This window comes from Pyrus communis, chromosome 10 (genome assembly GCF_041283825.1).
Source record: "Pyrus communis isolate YQ-2024b chromosome 10, ASM4128382v1, whole genome shotgun sequence".
Classification (NCBI taxonomy): domain Eukaryota; kingdom Viridiplantae; phylum Streptophyta; class Magnoliopsida; order Rosales; family Rosaceae; genus Pyrus; species Pyrus communis.
This window is the reverse complement of record NC_142574.1, coordinates 24,445,367-24,456,152: the sequence shown is the minus strand read 5'-3', so window position 1 is coordinate 24,456,152 and position 10,786 is coordinate 24,445,367. Positions and strand designations below refer to the sequence as shown.

At 36.6% G+C, this 10,786-nt stretch overlaps 2 protein-coding genes across 2 annotated transcripts; one reads left to right on the top strand and one right to left on the bottom strand.

Annotated features, from left to right (window-relative positions):
* The first annotated feature begins 1,485 nt into the window (after positions 1 to 1,485).
* On the top strand, positions 1,486 to 2,781 carry LOC137728730 (thaumatin-like protein 1). The gene is made up of 2 exons (XM_088677620.1): positions 1,486 to 1,619; positions 1,986 to 2,781. The coding sequence occupies exons 1-2, from the start codon at positions 1,568 to 1,570 to the stop codon at positions 2,657 to 2,659; spliced, it is 726 nt and encodes a 241-aa protein (XP_088533746.1). The 5' UTR covers positions 1,486 to 1,567; the 3' UTR covers positions 2,660 to 2,781.
* Positions 2,782 to 8,911: 6,130 nt separating this feature from the next.
* LOC137727650 (akuammiline synthase 1-like) lies at positions 8,912 to 10,484 on the bottom strand. The gene has a single exon (XM_068466475.2). It carries the CDS (start codon positions 10,341 to 10,343, stop codon positions 9,024 to 9,026), a length of 1,320 nt encoding a protein of 439 aa, XP_068322576.2. The 5' UTR covers positions 10,344 to 10,484; the 3' UTR covers positions 8,912 to 9,023.
* Positions 10,485 to 10,786: the final 302 nt, after the last annotated feature.

Genomic DNA, 10,786 nt, shown 5'->3' with positions numbered 1-10,786 from the left:
ATAGCTAGCCTGTTGGACTTCCACTCTTCTCTCGTGGCTAGGTAAAATAGAAAAATTCCTGATTTAGCTAGGCTGTTGAAGCTGCTCTCGTAGAAAAAGTTGCTCATGTTGGCTAAAAGGCAGATGTGCCTTTTTATATGTCACAGTTACTATTTTGAAGGAATGCTGATGTGGTTAGGATGAGAAAGTTATATCTTATAGGATTCATTTGATGATAAAATTTGTGACCAACAATATTGATAATTTTTCTCTAATTACTACGGAAAAGTGGTATTCCTCTCCAATTTTAAGTTTTGATTGTCGTCGATGGCTATACGAATTTATAGCGCTCATTGTGTGGTTTAATCAGACCTCATATCATTTAATGTAAATATATTGTTGTATTAAAAAAAATATTAATTTTTTAACTATGCACCACTTCGATTCCTCTCTCACCTAACAACTAATTTTTTAACTCATTAACGTTATTGCACTCAATGTTTAAAATATCGATATCGGTGGAAATATCTATAGACAAATTAGTGGAAATATCGATAGACATCGTATATCGATATCGATTGCCTTCAATGGAAATGATGGAAATTTGCTCAAAAAAATGAAAAATGAAAAATATTTTTTAGGGAATGTCATATGAAGCTACAACACACGTATGAATCAATAATAAATGATTAGATATAGTGTTAACAATAAGTATGTGATATGTGAGAAGAAAAACTTCCTTATAATGACAAGTAATAATAAAATAAAGCATTTTACTAGAAAGACTAAATTATACATAACTTAATTAAAATTTCCATCATGAAAGTATCACAAGTTTTATTGAAGTAAACTAATACCATAAAAAAAGAAATTAAAAAAAAAAATAAAGAATGCATTGGCTCATGGATATTTCCTACAAACTTTTTGCAAATTGTCTGCTAACACCAGATATTTCCTAAAAATATCGAGGAAATTAACTGATTTCCTGAAATATTGTGGCCCCTCTTTCTATATCGTTCTCTGAATTTTTGGACATTTCCGTGGAAATGTCGAGCATATCCAAGGTGTTTCAAAATTGTTTGAAAAAATTGGAAGAATAAATAGGTACATAGTATATGTTTGTAGATAGGTTTGAAATATTAGCAGAGTCATGAAAGGAAAACGCGTTCTTTCCTCTTTTGATGGATAGACGAGGCATGGATATGCCTATGGGTTGTACAAAGAAAACTAAAAAGGAAAGAAATTAATGTTTTTAATGGACATGTGCGAGAAGTGCTATTTTTGAGATCCCTATTTCTTAAGTTTGTTCTCCGGTATGAGACTTTTTCCAGACTGCACTTTTACATAGGTAAGGATCACTTAAAGAAAGAAAAGAAACGTTTAGATTCAGCAATCTTTGACAGCAGTTTCATGTGATCATTTGAAAATTAAGTCACCCTACCATATATGATCATTTGAAAATTATATTGGTTTTTGCAGTTTTCACTTATATATATACATCATGTACGTCCTGAAACACTGCTAAGTTCATAACTGAATTATTATTTATCAGACGGAAAAATCTCAAAAAGCAATCGGAGCGTTCAACATGAAATTTGAAGCGTTAATCGGCCTTGTATTAGTCTTCCTCTCAGGCAAGAATTTCACGAAATATATATCGTCATTTCATCCATTATAATATCACGAAGTTTGTTCTTCCAATATCTGTTTTTGTTTTTCTATTTGATTTTCTGGATATCTAACAAGACATCCGATGCATGGTTTCCATCACTATTGCAATATGAATGCAACAAAACATTGATATTAAATAATACGTCATGAATCACGCTCATCAAATTTGTTCATCAAATGATATGACAATATGTCTTTAATTTATTAAAATAGAAGTCTTATTTGATGAAAAAAGTATGATGATTAATTATTTGGTGAAAAAAAAATAATAATTTGATGAGTGTGGCACTTTAGTGATGATCTTATACTCTGTGTGTCAGAACATGCACGGGTTTACTCGGCCAAGTTCACATTCACAAACAAATGTCCCAACACAGTTTGGCCAGGAACCCTAACCGGAGGCGGTGGCCCACAATTACTTTCCACGGGATTTGAGTTAGCCTCCGGTGCTTCAACATCACTGACTGTCCAAGCTCCGTGGTCCGGCCGCTTCTGGGGCCGCTCTCACTGCTCGATAGACTCCTCCGGAAAGTTCAAATGCTCAACAGGAGATTGTGGCTCTGGCCAAATATCCTGCAATGGTGCCGGTGCAAGTCCACCAGCATCCCTAGTGGAGTTAACCCTAGCAACCAACGGAGGACAAGATTTCTACGATGTTAGCCTTGTTGACGGCTTCAACTTGCCCATTAAGTTAGCCCCCAGAGGCGGCTCCGGTGATTGCAACTCCACAAGCTGCGCGGCCAATATAAACACTGTTTGTCCTGCCGAGTTGTCTGACAAAGGATCAGATGGGAGTGTGATTGGCTGCAAAAGTGCATGTTTGGCTTTAAATCAGCCCCAATATTGTTGCACCGGCGCTTATGGAACCCCTGATACATGCCCTCCTACTGACTTTTCAAAGGTCTTCAAGAAGCAGTGTCCCCAGGCTTATAGTTATGCTTATGATGACAAATCTAGTACTTTCACATGCTTTGGTGGCCCTAACTATGAAATTACCTTCTGTCCTTGATTAGGGTTTTTACATCTATTGGGATTTATCAATATTTTGTCATGACTCCATATATAGAATAAGTGGACAATATGAAATTAGCATGATCAATGTGTATTAATGGTATAAATTTTTATTTAATATTGATCAAGTTCATTTACATCATACATCTTTTTTTACGTCTTGCCACTAACGTTTGGGCTGAGCCAAGAGCCTTTTTTATTTATTTATTTATTTATTTATTTATTTTTATTATCTACATCCAAATTTGAATTTTATTTATTTTAAATAAAATTAATGCAGAATATTGCTTATAAAACACCTTAACTACCTGTAGATCATAGTGGTCATCATACGATCTGGGTCAAGTAGGCCATCTATCAAAGTCGGGCCAGGTTGACCACACAAGACGAAAAGCACGGTTCGTGGTCTCGCCGTTGCAAGTGCCACTCATCATGTTCATCCTCATCCATCATACCTTGTTTATTTCTTTGCCTTGTATTTCCTTGTTCTTCCTTAATTTTGACTGTATTTTGTACTTTATGTGCTACCTTTAATAGTTACATTATCTTCTATAAATATGGATATTTTTTCCATCACTAAGATTCATCTAGTTAAACTAACTAGAACCCCGAATTGAAATATTTCAATATTGAAATAATAATTAATAATATTATTGAATTCGCAGACCGACGTCAATATCTCTTTTAGTCTTTTTGAGTTTTTGCCCATGGAGTTTTTGTGAATCTGTACAACTTTTGTTCTTTTTTAACATTTTATTTCTTTTTTTGAACCATTCTCATTCAATAATCAATTCACAATTATAGACGAAACGGAAGGACTTCCATTGGAATCCCCATCTAATTCTAGAAAATACCACTTTTTTTTATTTTTTTTGGATCTTCCAAATCATTCCCGCAGGAGATCTAGACCTTTTTTTTTTTTTTTTTCGATCCTTCGATAAAAAGATTCATTCTCTTCATAAAAAAATAGTATTTAGAACCAATAAAGATTTCTTTTTCGATTCATCCCTGGAGTTGAATACCTCATTCAAGAATTGTTTTTGATCCAATCCAATAGAAAATGGCAAATCCCTTATGATACACCACGTACGGCTCGGTTATTGATAAAGTGAATAGATCTGCCATTTCTTGACATCTCTCTTTTGATTCAAAATCATAGTGTAACGTGTATCCCCCTTGTTCCGGTCATGGAATAGATGAAATAAATAAAAAAATGAATTTTTGTTCTAGAATTAAATCTTATTGGAACTGTCCATATCCAATTCATCCCTCAGAACCATATCACATCCGAATTTGATGAAATAGGATGAATTGAAATGATATTTTGTAAATACGTATTGGATCAATTCCTCTAGCAGCACGAGTCTTACTTTCTTTTTCTGTCAAAAGCTTTCCACGTAGGTATGAAATAACCGTTTGTCAAGACGACTTCTCATACGATGTTTCTTAGCATCCGAGCTAATTGGTTTTTTCATCATCCATTGATAGCCACATAAATGACTAGAATATATTTTTTTCTATTGGAATGTCTCGAAGTTGTAATCTTCCTATTTAGGTTGTCACCGTCTCCACTAGGTGTTTATGGAATTATTGGGGGGCTCTCCCTACTTGGATGCTTTTACTAATTGCCTTAGCATCTGAGCGTGGTATATTAAATAGAATAGTAAATAGGCCTTCCAAACTCACTAGCTCGAATCGATAGATCTTGGTGCCTGCATAGCAAAGGTACAACTGATGAGAAAACTTATTGGAATCTACTAGTTGGCGAGTAATCTTTATTCAAGTACCGTTAAGTAAGTACTAATGATAGTTCCATTATCTTCTATAAATATGGATATTTATCCTACAAATTTATTCACTGAATGAGAAAGACAATGTTCATGTTAAAGAATTGAAACTCCATGACAGTTATTTCTACACTTCTAACTAACATTTCCCATTACTTTATTCCATCAATTTCTTATGCGGCTAGAAAATAAGTTGGATATCACCAGAAGCTAGTGATGTATCCACCGTTTTACTTAAAACACAAAATTAAAAACCATGGAGAGGATTGTTTGCTAAACTCAGTAAGTGACCCTTGGATTCAGAAAAGCATATGCTAGTAGCTCAGGGTTGCTTTCAAATAATGCCATGCTTTCTTCGCGTAGGGTCAACCATGTTTCAATCCCATTGCAATCTCTTTTGTCCATGAAACCAAATAAATTCTTAACTGAACAACCAGCAAAACTCACCTATGATGGCTTTCCCCATCCGAAATCCGCTTCATAGAAAGGAAACTTACACCAACTTGTGCAACTATAAGTTTCAATCTCCCGATCTTTCATCAGGTTTGTGCAGTACTCGGTCAACACTTGCATTGCCTCATTAGGATCAACTAATTTTGTAGCAAATTCTTTCATTTCTTCAATCCTGGCTCGATGATAGGAGCATATTTATGCTACTTAGCTATGTTGTTTCCTTGCATTTAGAGCTAATTACTACTTATTATAGTGTTTTAAGCTATTTTCGTGTGTTTGTAAGTCCTAATGGTAAAGTTGGCAAGAAAGTGCATTTTCTTGGAGTCATTTGGAGCAGTTTTGGGCATGAAATGGATAACTTGCATATGGAGCAAGGTGGATGGATGAAATTGAAGTCAAGAGAGGCTAAGAACATGTTACAAATATGGAGAAACAAGTTCAAAGACAAAGAAGATAAGGAAAGAGCAAGAAATAAGGAACATTATCCAACCTTATACTATCCAATCTTATCTTATCCAACCTTATCTTATCTTATTCTATCCTAAGCTTTTGCTACCTTAATTCCAGCTGCAAAGAGGACTTAATTTCACATTAGAACACCTAGATATATGGTTCTAGAAGACCCTATCTGTTCCTAAATAGGTGCTGCACCCCTTATTCCATTCTAGAATACCCTATCTGCCATCCAAGGGAGTGTCGTGCATGCCATTGTAGTGGGACATTCTTGGTTTTTTCTATCCTTAGTTTAGTTTGATGTTTATTTTAATTTGGTTTTCAATTATGATGAACATGTGGAACTAATTTCTTTTTAGTTAGAGGTGAATTCAAAGCCACGATTATATGTTTTATATGAATTGATTACATCCAGTTATTGTTTCTTGAGTCTTGAATGTGATTTGCTTATCTAAGTAATGAAAACTTGTTTATGTATGTTGGTTGAGGGTCGACACTTAATTTGCATGCATGAATTTGATGCTAGAGTATAAGGGAGTTTCACGTAATAGTTATTCACTTATATTCACGAGTAGTCTAGGTTGCTAGTCAAAATCGTGTTAAGTGAATCCTTGGCATGAGTCTCATGCATTTCATAGTGATGAATGTCTTGTCAATGCTTATGATTTTCATAAAACTTAATGACTTTTTATATGTATCTTTATTATGCGTTTCATATACAGGACTTGAGAAAGATAATTTGGTTGTAATACATATCCATTTAATTCAATGAAATAAGGAAAATCTGAGGGTTGGTTGTGCGATGCAATTAACTTGGGGCGTTGTCATTCATAGTCTAAAAGAATAATAACTGGAAATTGGTTTGTATGCATATATCATGTGTGGAGAATGACCCTCTAACTAAATCTAGTCCCCTGACCAAACGACATGTTGTTTGGGTCGTCTCCCACCTCCAGGATACGAGCCTCCTTGGTTACCCACAATGCTACCGATGACAGTACACTGTCATGGTTGGCTTGTAACATGTCTCTAATGTTAGTGGACATCTCCCCGAGATGGTGTGGGTGCTAGGATCTTGAGGTTCCGTTGACTCTATAGCTGTTCTAGAAGCTAGACGAGTCATACACGAGAAGGGATCAAGAAGAATCAAAGGACTGGCTATTAAAAAAATACAATTTTTACAATGGCTCTTTTTCTTTGCAAGAATTACTATTTATAGTAGTAGATAACAACTTAGCTACTAAGACTCCAAAATAAGCCATCTAGAGAAAATTCAAATGACAAATTCTCTACTGTGGGCCCTTGTCTTTGGCTTTGGGATCAGCATCAATCTTCTTGAAAACCAATCTTTGTTTCTTCCCTCTCACTTTCCGTTTGCTTTATTTGGAGTTGAATTGGCGTCATGGATCTCTGTAGTCATCGTGGTAGTCGTCGTCTTCTAGCCCACAAACACAAAGTTAACACAAGGTTTTGGATCTAATTATCACATTCGATATAGGATTGAAGTGAGAAGCCATGGAAGATGTCAAGTTGCGTCGGGATCGTGTTTAGTCAGTGCGACACTTCGGGTTTAGTCGGTGCAATAATATGACATACAGATGTTCGGAAGATGTGGAGCGGCTACATGTTTTTATCCTTTTATTTTGTTTATGTTTAACAATTTCCTAAAGTTGTCCTGGAATTTGGTTTGATTTCTCTCCGTATGAGAGGTTGCTAGTTTGATTGCTCTGTTTAGAAGAGTGCATGATTTTAATATTCGTTTTGGCTTGCTGCCTATTTGGATCTATGTGTGAAGGTTGGAGCTATTTGATTCACTGATCTACTTCATTTGGTCTTTTGGGATCGTGGCGGTGATTAGGTGATGTGATCGACTTATGGGCATCGTACTCCCTATCCCAATTTATTGTTTGAGATTTTGTCCTCATATGATCTCCCTGTAACATGAAGTGTAACAATTTTATTGATCTTTGTGTAATCGTGCCATTCCCGATGAGCTCGTCAGACAAGTGCTTGAAGTCTACTCCTGACTTTGCGATTAGTGATGCTTTATTGCAATATTTTTAGATCTAGTTTGCAAGGACCATTTTGGGGCCAAGTTTTTTAATCTTTTATTTGTACGCTAATTTATTTATAATGTACCCATTCTTCTTTATTAACGTACCACTTTGTTATATGTGAAATGTACCAATTTTTTTTGTAACATGTACCAATTTTTTTAACACAATGGATACATTCTTTTGCCATTTATTATTTCTTATTGTTTCATAGTTTTTATCCATTTATTCAATCAAATTGTTTGAATTTTTTTATTGTAGCTGTTTCTAATAGTATTATAATGAAGGATTTTAAATTTTTAGCACATAAAATATCAAATAATTAATGTCGAAACTATAAAAATATAATTATGAATAGTAATATAATGAGGTGTACAAAGTCTAGGGACTTCGATCAAACTTTGAATACCATTAAGGTTTTAGTCAAAAAGTGTTAGAGATTAGGGACTGCATCCAAAGTATCCCTATTTATAATTTGTATTTGTAATGCCTTTTTGGGACGAGTTATTTATAATATGTAATTGTAATGCCGTTTTATCAATGAATGAAGTATCATAATCTTCTTCAAAGACTCCATGATAACAACTGTCACATCCTGGCCCGGGGCGGATCACTTCCCGAGCCCGTTCCACCACCGTAACACGATATTGTCCGCTTTGGGCTTACCATTCCCTCACGGTTTTGTTTTTGGGAACTCACGAGAAACTTCCCAGTGGGTCACCCATCATGGGATTGCTCTAGCCCCTTCTCGCTTAACTTCAGAGTTTTTACGGAACCCGAAGCCAGTGAGTTCCCAAAAGGCCTCGTGCAAGGTAGAGATGAGAATATACATATAAAGATCACTCCCCTGGGCTATGTGGGATGTTACAATCCACCCCCCTTAGGGGCCCGACGTCCTCATCGGCACACACGCAGCCTGGGTTAGGCTCTGATACCAATTTGTCACATCCCGGCCCGGGGCGGATCACTTCCCAGACCCGCTCCACCACCGTAGCACGATATTGTCCGCTTTGGGCTTACCATTCCCTCACGGTTTTGTTTTTGGGAACTCACGAGCAACTTCCCAGTGGGTCACCCATCATGGGATTGCTCTAGCCCCTTCTCGCTTAACTTCGGAGTTCTTACGGAACCCAAAGCCAGTGAGTTCCCAAAAAGCCTCGTGCTAGGTAGAGATGGGAATATACATATAAGGATCACTCCTCTGGACTATGTGGGATGTTACAACAACCAAATGACCTTCTAACTGTTAATTAGTTGTAAAACTAACTAATCAATATTACAACTGCCACATTATGATAATGCCAAGTGGCATCGTATCAATTTTTCATTTGTTTATTAAATTTTATGAATTTGGAATGGCATTCCGAAATGTTTGTATCCGGACATTAGCACCAATCCATCCAATTAACGACAACTTAACCTTTATATTTAGCAATTAGCATCTTGGTATCCATATGTATGGCTACCATGCATATTTACCTTAAGTTTCAATAAGATTTGAAAGATCGACTAAAACGGATTCCATAATTCCAGAACTACTACTTGGGGCAAACAATACATATTTTAATGTAAGAACACAAAAACGTAAAAAATGAGTCTCTTACAATTATATTTTTCAGTAGGTGACACTTGGATTTACAGAAGCATATCCAAGCAGTTCCACATTGCTTTCAAGGATGGCCATGGTTTCTTCACTCATAGTCACCCATGCTTCTAATCCCTTGCAATCTCTTTTGTCCAACAAAGTAAATACATTCGCAACTGAGAAACTAGTTAAGCTCACCCATGCCGGGTTTCCCCATCCGAAATCAGTTTCGTAATAAGGAAACCTACACCAACTGGCGCAGGCATAATTTTCTATCCCATCATTATCTAGCACGTTTTTGCAGAAGTCCTTTTGCTCCTGACATGCTTCATTAGAATCAAATACTACTTGTGCAGCATACTTTTCTTTCACTTGTTCAATCCCTTTCCTGAACTTAGCAGCCAAGTCTTTTAGATCTATCATCGCAAACTCTTCAACCTTCGATGTAAAACGGCCCACGATGTTCCCAGCTAAGTTTTCTGGCAAAGGCGGCACAAACCTTTTGCGCAAGTTCACACCTTGATGGAACATGGATGGCCTTGGGGACTGCGAGTTTGATCTTGACGCTTCCATTGCACATTTCCAAATGAGTGCTGAAACCGCTTCTACACGCGTAGGATGGGGAACAATTGAACTGGCTACATCAGATTGGAGAGTAGAAATTTTTGACGCATCAAACACATACCTCTCTGTTATGCACTTCTGTGCTTGGTGAAATTTCTTGGGCATTGGTGCTGGCTGTGATGAGTTCAAAAAATCTAGTGGTGGAAAATGAGATGCAGCACCAAATTCTGGAGGCAATACCACCTGATCACTGTCGCTGGACTGAAGTGCTATTGTGGACAAATATTTGATGAATGTGAATACTGTGGAGCCATCAGCAATCATATGTGAAATCTTGAATCCGATTGCCATTCCACCGCACTCGAAAAAGTTGACTTGCACAAGAAGCATTGAGCCTTTTCCTTCGGTTGGAAGGAACTGGTTTAGCATCACGACATCCGGGGGTTCCAAAATCTCCGCTAAGGAACAGTTGACACGGGCTATGATGAATTCAGCTCCATCATCGTTGCATTCAATCGTGGAACTGCCTTCAACTAATCTTCCGGCAAGGGGGTAGAAGTGAGTGAGAGCTTTGGCTAATGATTGACTTAGAAGCTGACATCTTTCATTCATAGCCATGGAATGAGTAGTAGCAATATTGGGATAGAAGAGAAGTAGTGGGACATGAACTAGAGGAGCCATCTGGTCCAAAACTGAGAGCTTAAAATTTCTAAGTTGATGAGGAGTTGGGCAGGATGGTTTAACTGTTTGGCTCTCTATTATTTGAACTTCGATTTTTGTGGCCATATTGAATATTTTCGCAAACAGTTGTGAATCGATGGAATAAGAGCCTAATTAATCATCCTGCTTTTATAAGGAAATGGTAGGGCGGACAAAGAGCGTATACCTCAATTCATGTGAGTCTTGAATGGGGATCATAAAACTCAAATCGAGTGATGGGTTTTTTCCTCAATCAACTATATCTTCAAGTAAGAGCAAGGACACGTAGGCACCTCGTTGCTCTGTTCTTGACATTTCAAACGAGTCATTCTAAGTTGATCATTAGTTATGAAAACTTAATTTAGAATTACATTTTGAAGATTGTATCATAAAATTTTTAGTTCAGGCTCATATAAGAAAAAAAGGAAGAAATAAAATATAAAAACTGGTTTTACATCATGGTGGTGGTTTTCTTGTCTATCTTAACCTTCTTCGGGCACGAAACAGCAAGACAACTAATGTAACGAACA

Coding starts and splice junctions, on each gene's coding strand:
- LOC137727650 (XM_068466475.2), bottom strand. CDS start 10,343: ATGGCCACAAAAATCGAAGTTCAAATAATAGAGAGCCAAACAGTTAAA.
- LOC137728730 (XM_088677620.1), top strand. CDS start 1,568: ATGAAATTTGAAGCGTTAATCGGCCTTGTATTAGTCTTCCTCTCAGGC. Junction 1,620..1,985: donor AGTCTTCCTCTCAGGCAAGA/ATTTCACGAAAT, acceptor ATGCACGGGTTT/ACTCGGCCAAGTTCACATTC.